This window comes from Leopardus geoffroyi, chromosome B4, assembly GCF_018350155.1.
Source record: "Leopardus geoffroyi isolate Oge1 chromosome B4, O.geoffroyi_Oge1_pat1.0, whole genome shotgun sequence".
NCBI classification, from domain to species: Eukaryota; Metazoa; Chordata; class Mammalia; order Carnivora; family Felidae; genus Leopardus; species Leopardus geoffroyi.
In genome coordinates this window covers 31728847-31754667 of record NC_059341.1, presented here as the reverse complement: position 1 = coordinate 31754667, position 25821 = coordinate 31728847, and the positions used below count along the sequence as shown (strand labels likewise).

Genomic DNA, 25821 nt, shown 5'->3' with positions numbered 1-25821 from the left:
TTTTTGTTTTGTTCTTTTTGTTTTTGTTTTGTTTTTTAGTGATTGTCTTGGTTTGATGTCAGGGTAATGCTGACTTTGTAGAATGAATTTGGAGTGTTCCCTCCTCTTCTATTTCTTGGAATAGTATGAGAAGGATCATTGTTAAGTCTTCTTTAAATGTTTGGTAGAATTTGCCTGGGAAGCCATCTGGTCCTGGACTTTTTGTTTGTTGGGAGTTTTTCGATTACCAATTCATTATCATTACTAGTAATTGGTCTGGTCAGATTTTCTATTTCTTCCTGATTCAGTTTAGGAGATTGTATGTTTCTAGAAATTTATCCATTTCTTCTAGGTTGTCTAGTTTATTGGCATGTAATTGTTAGTGGTAGTTTCTTATTCTTTGTATTTCTCTGGTATGGGTTGTTATCTTTCCTCCTTCATTTCTGATTTTATTTATTTGAGCACCCCCCCCTTTTTTTTGTATGAGTCTGGCTAAATGTTTATCAGTTGTGTTTATATTTCAAAGAACCAGCTTTTGATTTCATTGGTGTTTTCTTGTTTTTTCTTTAGTCTCCAGTTATTTCTGCTCTAATCTTTATTATTTTCTTTTCGTTTAAATTATTTATTTTGAGACAGAGAGAGCATGAGCAAGCAGGAGAGGGGCAGTGAGAGAGGTAGAAAGAGAACTCTAAGCAGGCTCTGCACTGTCAGCACAGAGCCCAGTGTGGGGCTCAAACTCACAAACCATGAGATCATGACCTGAACCGAAAACAAGAGTCAAATACCCAACCAACTGAGCCACCCGGGCGCCCCTCTAATTTTTATTATTTTCTTCCTTCTACTAACATTAGGCTTAGTTTGTTCACATTTTTCTAGTTGCTTTTGGTGTAAGGTTTGATTATTTGATATTTTTCTTGTTTCTTGAGATAGGCTTGTATGAACGTATACGTCTCTCTCAGAACTGCTTTGCTGTGTCCCAAAGATTTTGGACTATTATTTTCATTTGTCTCCATGAGTTTTTTGAGTTCCTCTTTGATTTCTTTGTTGACCCATTGATTGTTTAGTAGCATGTTGTTTAGCCTCCATGTATTTGTGTTTTTTCCTAGTGTTTTTTTCCTTGTAATTGATTTCTACTTTCATACTATTGTGGTTGGTAAAGATGCTTGATGTGATTTCAGTCTTCTTAAATTCATTGACACTTGTTTTGTGGCTTAACATGTGATCAGTCCCGGAGAATGTTCTATATGCATGTGAAAAGAATATGTATTCTGCTGTTTGTGGATGGAATGTTCTATATGTATCTTGTTAGGTCCATCTATCTGGTCTAAGGGGTTGTTCAAAGCCATTGTTTCTTTATTGATTTTCTGTTTGGATGATCTAACAACTGATATAAGTGGAGTGTTAAAGTTCCTTACTATTAATGTATTACTGTCAGTTTCTCCTGTTATGTGTGTTAATATTTGCTTTCTATATTTAGGTGCTCATATGTTGGATGCATAGATATTTACACTTGTTCTGTTCTCCTGTTTGATGGATCCCTTTATCATTATATACTGATTTTCTTTGTCTCTTGCTACAGTATTTGTTTTAAAGTCTATTGTGTCTGATATATGTATTTATATTCCAGCCTTTTTTTTCACTTCCATTTGCATAGAATGTTTTTTTCCATCCCTTCACTTTTACTCTGTATGATGTGTCTTTAGATCTGAAGTGAGTATTGTAGGCAGCATATAGATGGGTCTTGGTTTTTTATCCATTTAGTTACCCTATGTCTTTTGATTGGAGTATTTAGTCCATAAATATTTAAAGTAATTACTGATAAGTATGTACTTATTAAATATTATTTTGTTTGTTGTTTTCTGGTTATTTTTGTAGTTCTTTTCTGTTCTTCTTTTCTCACTCTCTTCCCTTGTGGTTTGATGGCTTGCTTTAGTGTTATGCTTAGATTCTGTCCTCTTTATTTTTTGTGTATCTACTATAGGTGTTTGATTTCTGGTTACCATTGAGGTCATATATATCTTATGTGTATAGCAGGCTATATTAAGTTGATGGTTGCTCAATTTTGAATACATTGTGAAATCATTAAATTTCTACTCCCTCCCTCCACATTTTACTTATATGATAGCATATTTTACATCTTTTAAATTTATCTCTTGACTGATTTTTGCAGATATAATTGCTTTTAAATTGATGTGAAATTAAATACCTTTATTTTCTTTCCACTTAATGAACTCCCTTTAAACATTTCTTGTAAGGCTGGGTTAGTGGTGATAAGTTTTAACTTCTGTTTGTCTAGGGAATCTCTTTGTCTCTCCTTCAATTCTGAATGATAACCTTGTCAGGTAGAGTATTCTTGGTTGTAGGTTTTTTTCCTGTCAGTACTTTGAACATCTTGTACCACTTTCTTCTGGCCTGCAAAGTTTTTGCTGAAAAATCAGCTGATAGTCTTATAGTATTTCCCTTGTATATAACTGTTTTCTCTTGCTGCTTTTAAAATTCTCTCATTGTCATTACTTTTGCCATTTTAGTTATTAGGTGTCTTGGTGTGGGCATCCTTGGGTGTCTTGTTAAGAGTTGTCTATACTTCCTGGACCTGAATGTTTGTTTTCTTTCTCAGATTAGGGAAATTTTCAGCTATTGTTTCTTTAAATAAATTCTCCAACCTCTTCTTCCTTCTTTTTCTGGGATCCCTGTCATACAGAAATTATTACTCTTGATGATGTTGCAGAGTTCTTTTAACCTATTCTTACCTATTCTTATTTTTTATTCTTTTTTTTTTCTTTCTCTCTCTCTTTCTCTCTCTCTCTCTCTCTTTTTTAGGTTTGTTTTGTTTTGTCTTGTCTTTGCTGTTCAGCTTGATTGCTTTCCATTACCCTGTCTTCCAGATCACTGATCCATTCCTGCATTTTCTCATCTGCTGTTGATTCCCTCTAGTATATTTTTTATTTCAGCTAATTGTGTTCTTCAACTCTTTTTAATATTTTGTATCTTTGTTGCAGTTCTCACTGAATTAATCCACTCTTCTCTCAAGTCAGGTATCGTAATGACCATTACTTTGAACTCTTTATGAGAAATATTTCATTTCATTTAGCTCTTTTTCTGTTATTTTGTCTTGTTCTTTCATTTGAGGCATATTCCTCTGCATTCTTATTTTGTCTAAATCTCTCTGTTTCTGTATATAGTAGGTTAGCTGTGTCGCTTGGTCTTGAAAGTAGTAGACTTGTGTAGAAGAAGTCCTGTATTGCCTTGCAGCACAATCCCCCCCCTCGTCAGCAAAACCAGGTGCTCCATTGGTGTCCCCTGTGTAAGCTGCATGGGCCTTCCTGTTGTGGCTGAGCCACAGTTGCTGTGGGCATGGTGGTAGATGGGACTGGCCTTCAGCCCAACTGTCTACAGTAACCTACTTTGCCTGCTGTTGGGGCACTGGACAGGATTTGTTCCCCACACTGTTGAGAGGCCCAGCTGTTAACTGCCTGGGCTAACTGGTAGTTGGGGCCAGCACTCACCCTAGCTGTCTGCAGTTAGTCTCTGCCACCACTGTTAGCATACTGAAGAACAATGGCTTGCTCCATGTGCAGCCAGCTAAGAGGCCTGGCTGCCGGAACTGCGGATGAGCTAGTGTATGGTATTGTGACAGGGCAAGAGCCACTTTGGAAGGATGTCTGCTGAGATGGGTTTCTTGGGTGGAGCAGGTCAGTAGGAGAACACTGGGGCGGTGAGGACCAGCTGTGGTAGCAGTGTAGATGGGAGAGTGATAGAACTGTGTCCAATTATATAGATCAGGGAGTAGAAGAGAAATGGCACCCACCAACACTTTAGCTCCTGGAGAAGTCTCCTGCAGATCCCTGCCCCGTCAACATATTCTAAGATTAGTCAGTAAATCTTCACATATACCCCAAGCACCTTCAAACTGTTTTTTTTTTTTTTAATGTTTATTTTTGAGAGAGAGACAGTGCAGGTGGGAGAGGGGTAGAGAGAGAGGGAGACACAGAATCGGAAGCAGGCTCCAGGCTCTGAGCTATCACCACAGAGCCCGACACAGAGCTTGAACTCATGAGCCATGAGGTCATGACCTGAGCTGAGGTCGGATGCTTAACCAACTGAGCCATCCAGGCACCCCCAAACTGCTATTTCTATGCTGTGTCTCTGCCAAGTTATTTAGTGTGCTGGTTTTTTAAGGGCAAGGAGTAGGTTTCCTATTGCCCTCCAGGCCTCCAGGGGTTAAGCTCTGCTGGTTTTTAATGCTCCTGAAATTAAGCCAGATGATTTTCAAAGCCATACATTATGGGGACTCATCTTATCAGTGTGGGTCCCCAGGGCTGGAGGTCCCTGGTGTAGGGTCTAATCCCCTCACACCTTCTTGTTTGTGATATCCCTCCCACTTGTGGTTAGTTGCTTAGGGTTTGGTTCCTGACTGCATTTCTGTCTCTTGCATCTTTTTTTTTTTTTTAATGTTTTTATTTATTTATTTTGAGAGACAGAGAGTGAGAAAGGGGGAGGAGCAGAGAGAGAGGGAGACAGAGGATCCAAAGCAGGCTCTGAGCTGACAGCAGAGAGCCCGATGTAGAGCTCGAGCCCATCAACTCAGAACATGATCTGAGCCGAGGTCAGAAGCTTCACCAACTGAGCCGCCCAGGCGCCCCTTCTCACACTTTTTTTTGTTGTGGCTTCCTCTACAACTAGTTGTGGAAGATTTGTTCTGCCAGTCTTCAGATTATTTTCAGAATTGTGTAGATGTAGTTGTTGACTTGGTGTGTCCATGAGATGAGGTGAGCTCACTATCCTTCTACTCTGCCATCTTTCCAATCTCCAGCTTTTTGCCAAATCTTAGAGTGCTGGATCCCAAAACAGTTGTCTCAGAATTTTTTACACTGCCTGTAGTTTTTTCAGTAGTCAGATATTTATTTCTTCTGAGTCCGTTGTGAGTTATTTTTTCAGAATTTTTGGAAGTAGTTGTTGACAGTATTTACTTTAAAAAAGTTGTTATTTGAAAGAACTTTAAATTTATAGAAGAGTTGCAAAGCCAATACAGAAAGTTCCTGTATACTCCTCTTTTCCTAATATTACCATCTCACAACCCATGGTATATTTATGAACGTTAGTATAAAACTGTTAACTAAACTACAGATTGTATTTGTACTTTCTCAGTTTTTCACTGATTCTGCTCCAGGATCCAGTCTAAATCACAACATTGTGTATTTAGCTGTCATGTCTCTCTTGGTCTCTTCTACTTGGTGGAGATATTTTTAGTCTTCCATTGTCTCTCGTGAATTGACACTTTTTTTAAAAAATTAGTGATCAGGTATTTTGTAGTATGTCTGTCAACTTTGATTTCTGTGATGTTGGGTCAGATTAGACTGAGATTATGGGTTTGGAGGAGGAATGCCACATGGTGATATATATGCCCTTCTCATCATATAATATCAAAGAGTAGAGTATATCAACAATACTTTCTTTTTTTTACTTGTGATACTAACTTTAGTCACTTGGTATTTTATTTTCCTTTTAATTCCCATCTGGAGTGATGTCTTCACTCATAATATTGCTTGCATGTATCTTTTCGTGAGGACTTTTACTAGAGATTTGTGTATTTTGTTGGATTTTTTTTTTTTTAAGGAATCAGTTTTGTCTCAGTCGATCTTCCCTGTTGTATCTTTCTTTCTCTTTTATTATCCCATTCTTATTTTTCTTTTCTTTTCTTCTTCTGGGAGACAAGACTGTTTTTAGATTGACTGAAATGTATATAGAATCTTTGGTGAGAGGGACACTTTAAAATCTCTAACCAAAGTTTTGTTTTTTTTTTCAGGAATCTGTGTATTCGTTCAGCTGAGATATGATTATATAGTGTGGAGGTTGAGGAAGGGTTCCTAATGTAAGACAGTATGTAGAATTCCTGATATTTAAGCATTGTTTTCTATCTGGTAATCTCAGTTAAAGAAAATAAAGACATTAATAATTTACCTAGCTTATTGTAGCCCTGTGTTAGAGCTCCATTAATAATTTTTAAAAGCATAAGAAATAGTTGAATTACTGCCCATACTTCCTACTGCAAATGATGAAATTTACTTTTTAAAAAGAGCGATTAGGAGTAAGAAGTAAAATAAAGTGAAAATTGATTGAAAATTACAAGTTTTTAAGATACCAGAGTGGAGTAACTTGTTCCCTAGGGAATATTTTTACATACTTCTGTGATTTAGCTGCCAGCTATTTTTCCCTTGATGCCAAAAGAATTTTGTCTAAATCAACTTACTAAAAGAGAGTGTTAACAATACCCATTTTATATTGCTGTTGTTGAGATGAAATGAGATGCTTTATGTAAAGTATTTACTACACTCCCTGAGGCATAATAAGGTACAATAAGTATTCAGTAAAATTAATATCCAAGTGAAAACTTTTTATAATAACTCCTTAAAGCAATCCAGTTTGTGTAGGTATTTTTCATTAAACAGGTTCTTATGTAAAGCTTGTCAAGACAGCTTAACCTTTTAACACTTCTTATGAATTCAGTTAACATTATCTGTTATTCTTCAAATCTGTAATGAATTTAACAGGTTGAAACGCCTTTTGGTTGGATCAGTTTTTTTTTTTTTTTTTCATCCTTGGGGGTTATGCTTTTTTACTTCCCAAACTCTTGAGAAAGTATTTATAGATGTTTTCAGAAAAATGATTCTCAGCCTACATAGTCTTAATCTTCCTTGATTCCTTAGGTCTAGATTCTTGCCCCCCCCCCCCCACCTCCTTTTAAATTTTAAGCAACCCTCTCTAAATAATTTGTATGAACAACAGACAGATTGGAAATCAGGGCATTCCAATTTCTTTTATAATTCTGTTTCCTGAATAAATTACCTCATTGGATTCCTGTGAAATAGGGAAGGTTGTATCAGCTGACCTTTGGAGGCCTCTTTCAACTTGAAATTTCTGTTTTCCAGTATATGGTTTTATATGAGGTCTAATTAGATTTAAATAAGAAAGCAACTGTCATAAACAGGATGACAATAACGCAAGAGACTTTGACAAGAGACTGGTAAATTGCTGAGAGCACTAGGAAACATAGTTTGAAAACAATGCACAGAAGTAAAGAGAAGATTATACGTTAAAAAACTTCAGAGTAGAGAATACTAATGAACCAGCAATCCTTGACAGATAGAACTCGTTTCCTTCTTCCGTAGATGGGTCTTACTTAATACTAAAATTATTTAATGTAGTCTGAAAGATTATTTTTATCACAATGGCCAAGAGTTGCTAAAAGATAAAAACATATGTCTTTCCTAATTCTTAAATACTTAGTAGCATGTTTGCTCTTAGATATTCACCATACCAGATACTGGTACTTTGAAACTGTGTTCCAGCAGCTGTCTACATTTCTTTCTTTCTTTTTTTTTTTTTTTTTTTTTTTTTTTGGCCCTATGATTTTTAACACTGTCCTTTAGCTAAAAATGCTTGCTTCTACTACATAGGTAGTTATCTGATACTAATGTGATTGCTCTTTCCTACAATTTGGGTTAGATAATCTCTACCTCAGTTAATTTTATAATGATTATAATTTTTTTTAAAGCAGAGTAATACACTTTTTCCCCTCTTTCAGCTGTGTAGTATTAAACTCATCAGTAAAAGAATTAATTTGGTTGCTATCTTTAAAGAAAAGATTACTTCTTAATGTAAGTTTGGTTATGTGTATTAGGTATATTTTATGCCCTACCACCACCCATGAGCCTAGGAATTTTTGTATGTGATCTCACATGCAATTGTCTTACATTTCCCATATTATAAGAAAAATATATAGATCATAATATTTCCAGTCCTGAGGTAACTTCTTTGAAGATTTCAGAAAATTGAGGCCCATCTCAGCGTTTAAAGAAGTAAAGTTACCTGTCAGACTAATGGAAGATTTTTCCTTGTGAAATCAGTATGTTCCACTAAGTGAGGATTCTTACGGAGCATGAATGCTGAAATACTTAGTAAACTATAGTTAGAATTTCATGACTTTTCAGTTGGGTAAAGTGGGATCTCTGCAGGAAAGACAAGAAGAAGGTTTAAAAGGACAGACAGAAAAGACAGCAATGTAAAATGATGTAAAAGGAGAAAAGGAGGAGCTGATGGCTTAAAGATCATGCATCATCTGCTTTTAAGATATAAACTGGGACTGAACTCTTTCAGCTTAATTGTATTCTTATAAAGGTGGCTTCTCTTGAGCTATGTAAACACTATAGGAATAATCGCAGTTTCATTCATTTTGAAGAAAAGTGTTTCAGAGAAATATTAGGTTTAAAAGTGGAATGTAGGTTGTAGAATTTTTAAGTAAAGGTGCTTCTTCATATATATATATATATATATATATATATATATATATATATGGAAGAAAACACATGATGTTAACCATAGATTGTATATTGCATATTTTTCAGTATTTACTTCACTTGGAAAGATAGAAGTAATTTTGTTCATATGGTAACTTATCTATCTTTCATATTAATATAGTAGAATTGCCAACTGGGACTTTCAGTGCAGTAACAACCTAAAGTTGTTTATAATTTTAATAAATAAAATAGTGTAACTTCATGGATCCAAATGTTATAGTATAAGAATTTGAATATTTTCAGTAATATATAAAGAGGCAAGCATAAATATGGAAAATAAATATTGTGATATAAATTTTCTGCAAGGACTTTAGTTTTACTTAAAATTAAAATTGGATATATGAAATTATAAAAAGGAAATAAATAGATATATTTTTAAATGCTTATAAAAGGAATTACTTAGATATTTAAGGATACCATTGAAAACCCTGAGTTTTTAATGTTAGAAAGATTCAGAGTTGCATTTCTTTTCCCCAGTAATTCTGTAGTTAACTTTTTAGTGTTGAGTACTCTGTGAACAAAAGCAAAAATTGAAATGAAATTCTCCTTTTTGAATTTGGAACACTTTGTAACATAGCCTGGTATGGCTGATGTATGCTTTCTCTGATGCATCCGTGTGTTTGTCATTTTTATTTATTAGTTGTTTAGACCCTGGAGACTTCATTGAGGGAAAAATACAGTCTTAGATAAAGACAAAAATCTAACTCAGTCTTTATTCTTTTGAATCTCAGAGTTTCTGAAAAATGTATTTTAAAATTTCCCAGCTCAGTTTTAGATTTATTGACTTTTTTCCTTGCAATTAATAGTTTTTGTTTCATATATTTTGAATCTCTGTTTGTTAGTTGAGTAAATATCAGGATTATTATCTTCATGGTTAATTATTTTTATTGTTGTAACATCATATATCTTGTGCTCTTTTTCTTTATTCTGGCACATATTAATATTGTTATATCAGTTTTCTTTTGTATTTGGGGGGATTTTGCTGTGTGTGCGTTATTTAACTTTTTAAATGTAAATTAAAAGATACAGAAAACTGCACAACACAATTGTACAGCCTAATGAATTATTATAAAGTGAATATTCTTGTTATTACCACCCAAGTCAAGAAATAGAACCATGCCAGCCACCCCTGAAACCTTTATATGTGTCCCATCCCTTCCTTTATGCAAAAGTTACCTTTATGCTGACTTGTAAGGTAGTTCCTTTCTTCTATTTCTTATGATTTTATCACCCACATGTATATTCCTAGACCCTGTAAGAGTTTAGTTTTGTCCATCCAAAAAATGTTCCTTTGTCCTCTTTATTTCCTGCAAATTGGCAGACTCCTTGGTTCCCTCAGACGAAACTATAGATACTTTGTTCTTTCATAATGTCTGTTTTTTCACTTGTTTTGGATTTAAGCAACCACTGATGCTGAATACTGACATCTTTTGTTTAATGAGGTTTATAAAACTGTCACTCTCTTTCTATCATTTTGTTTTAACTCCTACCTGGAAGCAATAATTTTATAAAGACATGCTTCCCTTCGTCTACTATTTGGTTACCCGATGGTGAAGTTCATATAGGAAGGGTAAAATAACTGCTTAGTTTGTTCTTTACCCATTTGTCAAGATAATGAGTTGGGTTGTTGTTACCCTCAGAAAGTGACCAATTAGCCTTATTCCCCCAGTATATTATGATGATCTTATAGACCTAAATACATTTGATTTGTTTCTATTCATTGTGGTGTTTTACTAAAGTTTAAATTACTTCCATTTGGTTAGGTGGCACCATGGTCTTTTTGAGAAGATCCTAGTCATCCTTGCAACCTTTCTTGTTACCTAGTGTGTCAGGATGTGCCAGACTCACCTTGTACATTTTCTTCCCTAGACCATGTAATTAGCTACTCAATGAAAAACTTAGTTTTAAATACACAAGTGGTACATACATTCTTGAAAAACTTTGAATGTTCCAGATCCTTTTCTTAGGCTTTCTCTTCCCAGAGGTAATAATCCCTGTTATTATTTGCTTAAGTGTCTTTACAAACCTTTTCCTAGGTCTTTTTATGTTTACATACAGAAATAAGTACAATACAGAGATTGTTTTCTTTTTTATGTGATTTTTTCTAACTTTTTAAAATCATAAATGATGTACATACTTACTAACTTCTTTTTTTATTCAATTATATATCTTGATAATTTTTCTGTTAATATATACCACATTCTTTTTAAACTGTTACTTAGTATTTATTTAGTATGGTCCTACCTCATTTTATTAAACCCTTCTCATGGTGTATATTAGGTTGTTTCCAGTTTACCCACTAATCCAACTCTTGCTTTTTATCATGCATGAATGCAGATGTTTGTTTGGAGCCATAGAGTACATGCATTTAGAATTTTGCCAGTTTGCCCTCTGATGCGCTTGTTCTTCCACAAGCAGAATGTGAGAATGCCTGTTTCTCTGCCATTCAGCAATACTTGCTGTTAGGAAATCTTGCCAGTCTGAAGGTAAAACATTTCCTCGATTTCCCATTGCCTTTCTCGGGTGGGAATAGGGGAAACTAGAAGGTGTTCTCAGGTGAGGGCCGCAGCAAGTCTTCTGGTTGCAGCGGTTTCCCTTCTTGAGCTCCGCTGCCTCTCATGCCCCGCTTACCGCCCTAGACGGTCACACACACAGAGCTGTGACTCGTCTTGCTTCAGAGACTGACTCTTGCTCCTCATGTCCTGGACGGTTTTATCAACTTTCTGTGCTGTCCAGCTTTCGGTGTCTGCCACTTCTTTGCCTGTCTTCCTCTACTCCCTTCCCATCCTCTCCTTGTAGCAGTTCATTCTCTTGTGCATTTTTGCATATAGTTTTATTTTCCCACACTGCCCTGTCTTCTTTCCATCTTTTTTCAATTTCTTTAAGTCCAAGGGCTACCACCAACAATGGGGTACTAAAAAGTAACCTTCCTGTCATTTCCCAGATTTACAGTAGGGACAGGGGACCGCATTTAGTTTGCTGGAACGCTACTTTCATTTAAACATACGGGTAAAGGGAAGGTTTCACTAAGAGATTAATGTACCCCTTGTCATATATCAGTATCAAGACTTTTGAGAGTTCCAGCCTAACTTTTGATGACTGTCACAAATTTGGTCTGCTGTTTGAGTTAAAAGCTCATTTCATAGGCTTTAAAAGCTTTGATTTTAAAATGACAATCAGTGCTTTTTTGGTCTCTTTATTCTCTTCTCTAATATATTAAAAATGCTTCCATTTTGTTCCTATTAGTACTTAAAATAATAGGTGGTATTTATTAATTGTTTATTCCTATACCAAGCACTGTGTTACATGCTTTCTTGCGTTATGCTTAATCTTTATCACATCCTCACACCCATGAGGTGTAGGTACTTTTATTATCCCCACTTTACAGAAGAGGAGATCTGAGTGAGTACCAAGAGGTTAAAAAGTGCCTGCCCAAGGTGACATATTAATGCAGCCAGAACTCAAACCCAGGCAGCCTGACTCTAAAATGCTGGTCTTAAGGTCTATGGTAAATATTCCTTTTGGTACCTATCATCTCAGCTGATTGGTTTCATTATGTTGGTAATTTCATTATGACTTTTGTAGGCATTTGCCACACAGTCCTGTTAAGATAAAATAATTAGCAATAGTTCTAAAAATTCATTTCTTTTCTCAGGGTTTATCTCTTGGGACCAGGTTCTTAGATGAAAACTAGAGTTTATTCAGATGACCAATTTAGTCAGTGCTTTTGTGTATTACTAACTTGGTATCATTTCAGTTTTTTTTCATTATCTGTCAGCCTAATAGAAATGCTGTATATTTATAATGTTTTGTATAGTTATAAAAGTGTGTGGTGATCTTAAAGATTGAATAATTATGCCTAAGAGTTTCTGAATTCAGCTGTTACCTTTTTAGGGAGGACAGCTTAGTTATTAAGCAGGAGGAATATCTGTGTTTCTTCTAGACAGTGTGTCACCCAATTCCAGCTTACCTGGGCCTTTTGGGATCAGAAACAAATGGCAAGAGTGCTGAGAATATCAGGAGTGGAAGTTTTCCTGGTGCTGAGCAGGGAGAATAGACTTTGGTCATGAAAAGAATTTTAGTAGTCTAATTTTCCAAAAATTCAGACGTTTCTCATTCTTGACTGATTTTTATTTGGCCCTAGACAAAGTTAAAAGAAAAAAAATCTGGTGTGTTCCAAATAGATGAGATAGGTTAGATCATTATTTCACCAGATTTAATTTGGATTTAGGAAGGAAATGATAGAAGGTGAGCAGAGCAGTATATGTGACATTATAGGAACTCATTGCTTTTGTTAGTAATATCAAAATGTAGATTTTGTATCTGAGATTTTATAACTGACAGAATTATTATACCTATATTTGTTCAAGTACAAAAACCTTCCCCCAGACTATCCAGATAAGTAAAGAAAGAATGAAAGAGTATTAGAGAGATGCAGAGGCAGGGAGGGACACTAATATGTAAACATCATTGCCTCAACACTTTTCAAAAATGTTAGAAAGTCTTTTTATCCTACTGTAAAGAACAAGATATTTTTACGATGGAATGGTGATCATGTATTTTCTGTTGTTCTCTCTGTAAAATAAATATTAACTCAGAGGGAAAAAAAAAGACATTTTAAAGTGAGGTGAAAGATTGCCAGGAGGAAGGTAAACCTTTGACCGCATAATGGTTTGATTTGAGCATTAGTACTGAAGTCAGAAACTCCCAACTTTGGGCCAGACTGTTGGGCTGTGGCTTTAGGCAAACTATTTTTTTCTATTTCATTTTCCTCTTTCTGTAATTAGAAAGCCTGACATTCACCTACACTTGTTACCATGTTTAAAACTTGCATCTTAGGGGCGCCTGGGTGGCTCAGTTGGTTGAGTGTCCAACTTCAGCTCAGGGCGTGATCTCGCGGTTCATGAGTTCGAGCCCTGCGTCGGGCTCTGTGCTGACAGCTCGGAGCCTGGAGCCTGCTTCAGATTCTGTGTTTCCCTCTCTCTCTGCCCTACCCCTGCTCATGCTCTGTCTCTCTCTCTCTCAAAAATAAATAAACATTAAAAACAATTTTTTGATAAATAAAACTTGCATCACAAATAGTGCCTTGGCTAAGTAGGAACTTACCAAATGTCACATGAATAATTGAGGTGATTTTAGATTCCTTTGCAGCTGTAAAGGGATATAGAAATACTGAAACATATCTCACTAAATGTCTAAAATTTCCAAAAACCTTTGTGTTTGCATGGGAAGCAACTCAGTGGCAGATCTCTTAGAGAATAGCACCTATTAGTCCCTTCAGGGAGTAATAATATATAGAGTTTATGTGTACTGTCAGATTATTATGGGCATACTTGTAATGGTCCAGACCAAATTCTGACCAAATCCTCTAGTAACAGTTTGTGGCAAGTCAAATTCAAATATTTTTAACCATCAGTATTAAAAGTCTTGAATTGATGGCCTCATGTCTACTCTAAAATAAAAGTAGTATCATCCGAGTATCAATGTAGTATTTACAATTAACACTTTTCTCATTTATTGAAATGACATCTAATGACTACATTAACTATCATAAATATTAATTCAGCTATGATATGAAAAACATTATTTTTAAGCATCAAGCATGCATTGACCTTTAAAATGCTTTATAAATTGATTAGACCAATAGAATATTAACAGCCATATTTTGGCATTCTTTGCTATTTTTCCATAGATAATTGTATTCTCAATATTTTTTGTTATACCTTGTTTTAGTGATCGTGGTGGAGAAGACCCAAACCAGAAAGTAATCCATGGGGTTATTAACTCCTTTGTTCATGTTGAACAGTATAAGAAAAAATTCCCCTTAAAGGTAAAAAGCCTCCTTTAAAAACATAATCAGACCTTTAATTTTTTAAATTACTTGTTCTAATTTTTTAATTAAATTTTAATTGATTTATTTAGTTTTATCAGGAAATCTTTGAGTCTCCCTTTCTGACTGAAACAGGAGAATATTACAAACAAGAAGCTTCAAATTTATTACAAGAATCAAACTGCTCACAGTATATGGAAAAGGTAAGAAAGAGCATATTATGTTAAATGCATCATCTCTTATATGTCAGGTATGGTTTTATTTAACATTTGTTTTCTTAATTAAGAAAGTGGAAAAAGCTTTTATTTGTTTGATCATTACTCTGGGTTATAATTAATGTGCAATTCCTATTGATAAATCATTGTTCTTGCTGTGGCATTTTCCATGAGAAAAAGTGCTATCCAATTTTCATCATGGTTGATGCTTTTTGATAAATCCTGATTGCTTGATTTGCTTGCCTTTAAAATTAATATTCACAGTCTTGGCTAAAGGATAAACTATATTTATGTTTAGTAGATAAGTTTAAGGCATAGGATAAACATAGAAGCGAGGTATGTGGGTTTTTATCTTTTCTTCTTTAAAATGGAAGTGAAAATAAGGAAAAATATAATAATTCTAGATATTTGGATAGGTTACTCTTTGGGTCTGTTCAACTTTTGGAAGACTGAGTAAAAGCTCCAGAAGAAACTTTAATTAATCCTTAAACCAACATTTATTGATTACCATATTTAAAACTGTATGTGTATTTTCTTGGTAAAGGAATTGTTATAAAGTCAGCCATCATATAAGATGTATTAAATTTTTAGCCAGGTTTTTTCACTTGCTGTACTGAATTTCAAGCATTTTTAAAAAAATTTTTTTTTTTCAACGTTTATTTATTTTTGGGACAGAGAGAGAGCATGAACGGGAGAGGGGCAGAGAGAGAGGGAGACACAGAATCGGAAACAGGCTCCAGGCTCTGAGCCATCCGCCCAGAGCCCGACGCGGGGCTCGAACTCACGGACCGCGAGATCGTGACCTGGCTGAAGTCGGACGCTTAACCGACTGCGCCACCCAGGCTCCCCTCAAGCATTTTATTATAGGATGATATCTGTTAGTTTGTTTAGCCAAGAAAAATAACGTATTATAAGTGGAATAATTATAGACTGGCCTCCATAGATGACAGGTTAAGAAATATCAGTACTTACTGATACATTATATATTCCACAAAGCCCAGGTCTAGAAGTCTGAGCTCTTTTATTCTCTTCCTGCTGTTGTCACTAGCTCTGGTACCTTGAGTAAGTCTCTGGGACATTTTTCTCCATCTATTAAGAGGTTACATTAAGTCAATGATCCTTAGCTCCAAGCCCTTTTTGCATCTTAGACTCTTGTTAAAGGTTCTAGGTCCAATCCTGAAAAGTATGCACAGAATATCAGTGATATGTACACTCCTTGTTACATTTGGTTCACAAGGAGGCCCTTGGCAAAAATACTATATTTTCACTTATGTAGAACCATACACTGTCTAGAATGTGGGATATCTAGAATAGATAAATTAATGGAGACAGAAAGTTGTTGAGATGTTCCTGGGAGGAGGAGAGAATAGAGAGTTATTGTTTAATGGTTAAAGAGTTTTTGTTCGGTGTGGTGAAAAAGTTTTAGAAATAGTTGCACAACACTGTGAATGTAATTAATGACACTGAACACAGTCAAAAAGTGGTTAAAGTGACATATTTTATGTTATATATATTTTACCACAATTTTGAAAACACTAATAATGTAATACACCCAAACAATTGAATTATATTTTAAATGGGTAAATCATACAATAAGTAAATTATATCTCAAACTGTAAAAAGGAGGGCCTTTGGAAATTATGTTTGGGAAATAGCATACATAAAAGTAGTTCATTTAATTTACAGACTAATGTAGCCGTCCTACTTCTCTTTCTGTATTTTACCTGTAGTTTTGGCCTTTCCTCCCCAGCTATAAGTGATTTTGTAACTATTTGAAGCCTTACATGGAGATACTCCACTCTTGTCTACCTTCCTCTTGATACGTACCCTTCTCCCAATTGTCATTATTTTTTTTTTTCCTTTACTTATCCTTCCTCACCTCCAGACTCTAATTCCTGTTGCATTTAGTTAACCCATAAACACTAAAGTCACTTACAGTGCACTATAATGATTAATAGGCATAATCCTTTTAAGGGATATTTTTGTTTTGAAAGAAAAACTTACTGACCAAAATGACTGTCTTTGTTGATTAAATATGTGCTATAAACATCTTATAGGCTATTACTATTATTATTATTATTATTATTTTTTGAGAGAGAGACAGTTCACACATATGCACATGAATGAGCAGGGAGGGGCAGAGGAAGAGGAAGAAAGAGAATCTTAAGCAGGCTCCATGCCCAGCACAGAGCCTGGAGCCCTATGTGCGGCTTGATCTCACAAGCATGAGATCACTTGAGCTGAAATCAAGAGTCGACACTTAACCAGCAGAGCCACCCAGATTCCCCATCATCTTTTAGTCTGGATACTTTTTTGGCTACCTTTGGTTTCTGTGTCTGCCCTGAACTCCTGGTTCCACAGGGTAGCAAAGATAGGACCATGAATCTCTCTTCCATCTTTACCTCATTTTCATCAAAAGGTATCTGAGAGGTATCCAGGAATGATGTCTTCTTTCCCCTGTCAACATCACCTTTCATCCCAGTATTAGCTTCTTTTTTTTTAAGTTTTGTTTGTTTACTTTAAGAGAGAGGGAGAGAGTGTGAGCAGGGGAGGGGCAGAGGGAGAAGGAGAGAGTAAATCCCAAGCAGGCTGCATGCTATCAGCGTGACTCAGTCTCTAAACCATGAAATCATGACTTGAGCTGAAACCAAGACTTGGATGCTTAACCAACTGAGCCACCAGGCACTCCCTCCCCCCAGTATTATCTAATTATGCCCAGACAAATCAGTAGTACTCCCTAAAGGCTTAACTATACATAGTTCTCTGGGACCTGTTAAGTTCAAAAACTCTAGTTATATAGCTTTGCATTGCATTGCAGTCTATACTATGCTAGCATGATTTTTATTGCAAATGCAGTTTTGTTTTGAGGTAGAAATTAGCCAGATTCTCTAGCTATTATCTTTATTAGCTGGTTCTTATTAATATTAATCAGTATATTGTTTATAGCCCAATGTTTCTTATATAAGATAAGCTTTACTAAAGATCTTGATTGACATATTTAACTAAGACTATATTTGACTGTCAGAAATTTTAATGAAATCTTTAATGTGATAATTAATGTACATACTGTTTACATTTACACTTTATAAGAGGAACCAATATAAAATAATTAGATTAATCTACTTGATCCAGTTGATGTAAATTATTTTTTAGTTTGATAGTTAAATATTCATAAAGTAACCACCTGTTCTATTTTTTAATAATTTTTACCCACTTTTCCTGTTGCATATTAACTTGCCTTTAAAATGAAGACAAAATGTAGACCACTTAACTTTATTAGTTCTTATTCATAAGATTTTGGTGAAATGTAGGTGATAGCTAGTAGCCTAAATAAAAAATTGAAATCATTTATGGAATGTGGACTTACGTTGGTTATATAATCCTTATTTGTTACCTGGCCATATTTAATTGAGCCATTAAATTGAGGCTACCTAAGTTACTTACTGATAACAGGTTTTTCCTCATAGTAGGTCATGACTATAAGAATATATTTCTAAAGGTTCTAGGTAGATTAAAAGATGAAGAAATTCGATGTCGAAAATACTTGCATCCAAGTTCATATACTAAAGTGATTCATGAATGTCAGCAACGAATGGTAGCAGACCACTTACAGTTCTTACATGCAGAATGTCATAATATCATCCGACAAGAGAAAAAAAATGGTAAGTGATATGAAACAGTAACTATGAATAGATATTAAATTATAAGCCCACTTTTTACATCATCTTCAAACTTCCTTAGATTTCAAGTATTTTTAGTAATAGTCTCTAAGATATTCGATGTGCCTTTTTACAGATTTTTAATAATCTACGTTGAAAGACTGTTTTTGAAAAGTATATGTTCAAAGTATATTCCTAAGTCAAAAGTAAAACTAGGAAAATGTGTTTGCACATTTTTGTGTATCACAAGGGCTAATTTCCTTAATACATTAAGAGTTTCTAATAAACAGGAAAAAAGCAAAGAAGATGAAGAGGAAACGTGAATAGATTTTAAATACACGGAGATGCTTAATCTCACTCAAAATAGAAGAAAATACAAAATAAAGATGCAATGAGATGCTAGTAATAAGCAGTAAAAAAATGGGATTTTTTTTTTTTAAAAGACAAAATAGCACTAAAAATTTTCACTAGCAGGGAGTAAACATAACAAGATATGTGCCAGACTTACACAAAAAACTAAACATTGGTTTTTTTAATGTTTTTTTTTGAGAGAGAGAGAAAGTGTGTTTGTGTGTGTGTGTGTGTGTGTGTGCACGCGCGCGTGCGTGTGTGTGTGTGCGCGCATGCATGCGCATGAGAGAGAGGTGGGGGAGGGGCAGAGAGAGAGGGAGACACAGAATCCAAAGCAGGCTCCAGGCTCTGAGCTGTTAACACAGAGCCCATTGTGGGACTGGAACCCATGAATTGTGAGATTATGACCTGAGCCGAAGTCGGACGCTTAACAAACCCAGGCGCCCCAAAAAACTAAACGCTGTTGAAAGCAACATTGATTTATAGATCAGGAGAATATACTCAAAACTGAAGTGGTTTGATTTTGTTTGTTTGTTTTAATTCTGAAAGTTAAACTCTTAGACTAAGAAAAGTCAAAACAGTCTTAAAGACCATAATGGGAAGACTGCAGGATAGCATGATTTATGATAAAACTACAGTAATTAAGACATCGAGGCATTGGTGTAAGGGTAGAGAGATAGACCAATAGAATAAAATAGCATAGAAAGAACCCATGCATACATACAATAGATACTTGATTTACGACCAAAGTAACACTGTAAAGCAATGGGTGAAAGATACAGTCTTCTTAACACATAGTGCTGAGTTCATTGGATAATCACTTGGGGAAAAAAGTAAAATTTGATCTGTACCTCAGACAGCATGTCCAGAATCAGTCAATACATTGTAGGCTTTTGACCTAAATGTAAAACAGTAACACTGTGAGAAGATAATGTAGGAGAATAACTTCATGACCTTGAGGTAGGGAAAGATAATTTTAAATAAGACACAAAAAGCACTAACCACAAAGGAAAGATTGATCTAGTGGACTGCATTAAAATTAAAAACGTTGGGTCATTAAAAGACCATTAAAAGTATCAAAAGACAATCATAGGGTAATATATTTGCAATGACTGAAAAAGGTTTATGTCTAAAGTATAAAATGGTCAAGAAATTTGAACAGGTACTGCAGAGTAGAGGGTATCCAAGTAGCCAGTAAACATATACAAAGGCCCTCAGTCTTATTAAAATAGGGGAATACAAATTAACCACACTGATATCAATAGTCACATTTTGATATAAAATTTAAAAGATTGAATATAATAAGCATTAGGAAATGTGTGGAGTACAGAGAGCTTGTTATACACTAGGCTCAGAATATAAATTGATGCAACTACTTTGAAACACTGACATTGTCTCCCAGGTACATAATCCCTTGCCCAAACTGTGTGCAAATACATACAAAAAGGTACAAGAATGTTCATTGCAGTGTTATTTGTATCAGCCCCAAACCATAAACAGTTCAAATGTTCAATAACAGAATAGATGAAGTACAGTATATTCATACAGTGAAATATTATAGAGGAGTGAAAATGGACAGATTACAGCTACCATACAAAATGTAGATCAACCTTATAAATATGTTGAACCAAAGTAACCAAACATGAAGGAATTGTATGATTCCATTTTTATAAATCAAAACAAGCAAAACTAATCTGTGGGTTGGTAGTCATGACGGTGATTGCCTTTGAGGAAGAGCAAGAGGAGTAGTGATTGGGAGGAGGCGTGCAGGGAACTTGTGGGTGTAGGAAATGTCTATTTCTTACCCAGGGTGATCACATGGGTGTTTATGTGTTCACTTATGACAATTCATTTAGATACATGTTTGCACACTTTTTATGCGTGTGTTATATTTCAGTAAAAAGTTTAAAAATACTGCACGGAGACATCATTTTCACCTCTCAGTGGGAAAGATCAAAACATTTGATAACACATTGTTGGCAAGGGAACTTCCTGCTGTTGGGAGCTGTGTTATAAGGATCTGTTTAGAGGATGAAGCTTTGACATAACAATCCCACTTCCAGGGATTTATACTACAGATATGCTTGCTAATATACAGGTTTAGTAATTGTAATGTTGTAATAGCAAGAGATTGGAAACAACCAAATTTTCATAAATTTGTAAGCGTTTGTAATATAGCCACATAATGTGGTGCTATGCAGTTATAAAATATGTGAAATACACTGTGTAATGATAAAAAGATCTCTTAAGTGAAAATAGTGTGTTATACAATTGCAAATAATACATAAAACGGGCTACACTTTTTGTGTAAAAAGATGCAGAGGAAAGACTATATGTATTTGTTTGAATGTGCATGAAACATCTTTGAAAAGGTATTAACTACAGTATTCCTTTCCTGTGGGAAAGGAGGACTGGATGGTTGGAGATGGGTGTGGGGGACTTTCTCTGCATTCTCTTGTAACTCTGCATTTTGAACCATATATTACCTATTGCATTAAAATATTATTTGAACTCTTTGGAAATTTAATAATCAAATTTTCTTTTTCTCTTCAGACATGGCAAATATGTATGTCTTACTTCGTGCTGTGTCCACTGGTTTACCTCATATGATTCAGGAGCTGCAAAATCATATCCATGATGAGGGCCTTAGAGCAACCAGTAATCTTACTCAGGAAAATGTGAGTTATATAAGGAGCTGGGATGTTTTTCTCTTAATCAGAATATCATGGAGTTTTTCTTTTGACTTCACTATTTTAAACAATGGCAGAAGAGTCCTACCATGATAACAAATGAAACATATTTATTAAAATATGTTTGTTTGTTTTTTTTTAATTTTTTTTTCAACGTTTATTTATTTTTGGGACAGACAGAGAGACAGAGCATGAACGGGGGAGGGGCAGAGAGAGAGGGAGACACAGAATCGGAAACAGGCTCCAGGCTCTGAGCCATCAGCCCAGAGCCCGACGCGGGGCTCGAACTCACGGACCGCGAGATCGTGACCTGGCTGAAGTCGGACGCTTAACCGACTGCGCCACCCAGGCGCCCCTAAAATATGTTTTAAACCTATAGTTTGTTGTCCTTATTTTGGAATTACCGTATTATTAGAAAGTCATTGAATGAGATAGGCTTCTTAGTTATACTGATGTGTTCATTTAGCAATTGTTAATTAACTTCTCACAGAAAAATATGTTTGCTGTTTGTAAATGATTGTGTTTCTATGTAACTGGCATTAATAGTTATAGTAGTAATGGTATCTATCAAAGGCAGTATAGGCAAATTACAATTTGCTTTCTTTATAAATGCTCTGAATTTGGTAGTCCAGGAAGCAAATTTAAATTAAAACAATCTTCCCTAAATATATGCTTACTACCCAGAATATCCAGCAGTATCCTCATGTTCCTAACACCCATCTTTCTGAAGAGTTCCTTGTCAGTCAAATGACTGTTTACAACAAGGTGTCTTTCTTCTCAATATGTGTTCGTATCATCAAATCTTTTTGGATCACCGCCTTTGTTATCACTAGTGATGGCTTGACAAATAAGATAGACATGACATGAAATGTTACTTCTTTCTCTTCCTGAAGTAGAGCTTTTGGCTCTTCATTTGCAGTAATCTCTATATGGATATCATTGTTTAGGAGCATTTATTAAATGCTCATCACTCCAGTGATTTTTATATCCTGCCACAGTAATGGTTTTGCCACACTAATAAGTTTTCCATTTTTGTAAAGCCTAGGTTTATTAATCTATATTTTTTAGATTATGGGTGTTAAATGGTACTAGGCAAAGAGGCAGAGATTGGTGTCAAGGACAAGGGGGTGGAAGTGTAAGAGAATACATTTGTAGTAGACCCAAATAATTTTAGCTGACATAGTTCCCTCCATTAAGATCAGAAAACTCACTTTTGCACTGCTAGATACTTCTTCCCTCTGAGATGTGGGGAATTGTACTGCTTAGTTCCAGGGGTCTCTGTTTTCACAGATTCTGGCTTTTTAACTCTCCTTTCCCTCTCAGCCTTCAGTAGCTTTGAAGGCAGTTTTTGTTTATATAATCCTCTATGAAAGTGATAGGCCTGGTAGTTGAGAGGCTGTATCTTGTTACCCTTAAGATACGGTATTCCAACACAGAAGTGTTTTTAGTCGGTTTTTCTGGCAGAAGAACTAGAGTCCTGCATTTCAATGATGTTGAATGACAAGCTAATTTCCATACCAAAGTTTTAGATTTTTAAAGCCATCTTAGTTAAAAACATTTTTGAGGGTCTATATGTAGATATATATCTAGGTATCTAGTTACCTAGATACCTAGATATATAATGTGTATATAACATTAATTTGCTTGGGAAAAACTTTACATGTAATGAAGCAATTCTTTAGTGAGCCTAATTTTATCCTTCTTAAAATGTGATTTTGTACATTGTATTTCATATTTGTAGATGCCAACACTATTTGTGGAGTCAGTTTTGGAAGTACATGGTAAATTTGTTCAACTAATCAACACTGTTTTAAATGGTGATCAGCACTTTATGAGTGCATTGGATAAGGTAACTTTTTAATCTGTATATATAATTCTATTTAATCACTATTCTTTAGGCAGTTTCAGAATTTGAGCTTCTAACTGATTATGTGTATGACTTCTAATCTAGACAAAGTCAAATTGAAATATAACTTTTCTTTTTTTCTTTTTCTTTTTCTTTTTTTTTTAATGTTTTTTATTTATTTTTTGAGAGAAAAAGAACAAACAGGGGAGGGGCAGAGAGAGGAGGGAACAGAGGATCCAAAGAGGGTTTTGCACTGACAGGTGACAGCAACAAGCCCATTGCGGGGCTTGAACTCACGGACTGCAAGTTCATGACCTGAGCCAAAGTCAGACGCTCAACCGACAGAGCCACCCAGGCGCCCCAAAATAAAACTTTTAGATTAATAACTGAGTGGTTAAATCAAATGTTTGAATTATATGGGAATTGAATTTCCCATGAGTATGCAATATAGGGGAAATTTTTAATAAACTAGTATCTTCAAAAATGCATGTGTAATTTTAATATTCTTTAGTAGTGATTTTTCCTTTAAATATAATACTTAGGCTACTATATTTGAAATATTTGAAATAACAATGATATTTGAAAGAAAAATAAATACGTTTTACAAACTTTTGGATTTTAGTATACCTTAAAGGAAAATTTGCTTAGATAGCTATTGTAAGATTTTTTAAAATGTAGTCTTATTTTATCTGTGTTCAAATAGCAATAATGAGTTATAGAGAATATTTTCAGTAGGAACAATATATATAATTTTTATGTAGTTACCATGAGGAATAGAGTTAGAGAAATTTACCCTGTGTGTTAAATATGAAAACAAGAACACTACCATCAGAATGCCATGTTTTGTGTGAGGCACTAATTTTTGGATTTACAGATAATAACATTCTCTGTTGAACCATCTGCACTTTTCCCCTATTCCTGGGGACTAATTATTGGTCTGTTTTCTTATGTAGGCCCTTACATCAGTTGTAAATTACAGAGAACCCAAGTCTGTTTGCAAAGCACCTGAACTGGTAAGTTTGATGATTGCTTAAAAATAATCTTATGGAAAATCAGTATTAGAAAAAGAAAACTGAGGAGAACATCAAATCAATTTGCTTTTGTAGTCTCTTTCAGAAAAATAGATGAAATTAAATTATTAAAAATAAAAGTGATTATATACATTGTGTATAATTTGGCATTTATTTAAGGAATGCAGTTGGCCATATGCTGAAGCCTTTTTTGTTTTTAAGGAATAACTGAAGGAGAAAATATTCCATTTTACGTTTGGGGTTTAAAATACGTTTGCTTTGAAATAATTTGCATTAGGGATTTTTTTTATCTGAACTCTAAAAAAAATTGATGGTAAGTTTTTGATAGCCTAAAAGAAAAGTACTTATTTAACATAATAAATTACAGAGCCTCTCAAAACTCATCTAGGTGTTCTTTTGAAACTTACATTATTTGTATCAGTGCTTTATTGGTCACTACATGTTGATTAGATTTTTGGGTTGTTTCTACGTGTTTTTGTTTTTGTTGTTGTTGTTTTGGTTTTTACCTTAAGACCTATATTTTAAGGTCATGTTCATGTTTTTAAAATAAAAGTTTTAGGATGCCAGAGACCCTGTCCATTGATCTTATTTTGTATTTTTGCCACCTTGCCTCCTTTGAGGCATGATATGTACAGAAGGGCCCTTTCTAAAATTTGCTGTCAATTTCTACTTCAGCTTGCCAAGTACTGTGACAACTTACTAAAGAAGTCAGCGAAGGGGATGACTGAGAATGAAGTAGAAGACAAACTCACGAGCTTCATCACTGTTTTCAAGTATATCGATGATAAAGATGTTTTTCAAAAGGTAAGTTATAAATAAGGAAGTTATATTTGTGTTTCAGTCTGATTTAGTTTTGAACTTTAAATCATCAGAAAGGAAGTAATCTTTAAAAAAATTTTTTAATGTAGTTCTACGCAAGAATGCTGGCGAAGCGTTTAATTCACGGGTTATCTATGTCTATGGATTCTGAAGAAGCCATGATCAATAAATTAAAGGTAATTTAAGCCTGTGATCTAATAATGTCCTAAAAATTATTCCACTAGCACATAAATATATTTATTTGCAGCATTATATGTAGTAACGAAATCTTTCATCATTAGGTAATTGGTTAAAATGTAGAATGTATATTTGTGTGGTGGGATATGCAAATTCTGCATTGAAAGGACACAATCCCTCTCTATATATTGATATAAAATTATCCACAAGATATAAACAGTGTTAATTTTACAAAAGTCTTGTATTACTTATAAATGAATACACCGAAATTATTCTTTTAAGTACAAGTTTTGGAGTACAGTTGAATTTCATTTTTCCTTTGTAAATATTTCTACATCATTTTAGCTTATGGACTGATGAGATAAGTAGTAGCTGGTTCTTATCCTGCGTTATTCAGTAGTTGATCATTTTCCTCTATAGTAGACACAGAATATAATATGTGGTCCTTTTTAAATGTATCAATAACTTTTTAAATTTTAAAAATGATGTTAACACAAAGCGTTTTGTATCCCAAGACTAGAGATCCAAATTTTCTGACCTGGTGATGACAGAGTTTTAAATAATTTCAAAGAGGTAGATTTCAATAGATGGCATTAAAAATATGTCTAAATACCCTCCTTTTTAAATTGACTACTGGCTCAAATATTCCCAGTCATCTTTCATGTGTGTTTGATACTATATATAAACCTTAAAAGGTGTCTTACATATAGTGGACATTTTGTAGTGTTGAAATAGGATATATGAATTTATAGAAAAGTTTTTGTTTTAAAGGGAAATTTATTGTTTCATAAATATGTGTTCTCATTTATTCTGCATTTAAACAGAAAAATTTTTTTGAAAGGTTTTGTTTTGAATAGCTGCTTTAGA

The 25821-nt window shown here is 34.5% G+C and overlaps 1 protein-coding gene across 6 annotated transcripts in view; it reads left to right on the top strand.

Moving 5' to 3' along the window:
* Positions 1–25821, top strand: part of CUL2 (cullin 2) — a 103253-nt gene that overhangs the window by 59732 nt on the left and 17700 nt on the right. For all 6 annotated transcript variants that reach the window (XM_045465530.1, XM_045465529.1, XM_045465525.1 and 3 more), the window contains 8 exons: positions 14070–14166; positions 14259–14369; positions 17881–18043; positions 20945–21069; positions 22823–22930; positions 23881–23940; positions 24634–24762; positions 24867–24953. In XM_045465530.1, the coding sequence (XP_045321486.1) occupies positions 14070–14166; positions 14259–14369; positions 17881–18043; positions 20945–21069; positions 22823–22930; positions 23881–23940; positions 24634–24762; positions 24867–24953 (880 nt within the window). The remainder of the gene's footprint in view (positions 1–14069; positions 14167–14258; positions 14370–17880; positions 18044–20944; positions 21070–22822; positions 22931–23880; positions 23941–24633; positions 24763–24866; positions 24954–25821) is intronic.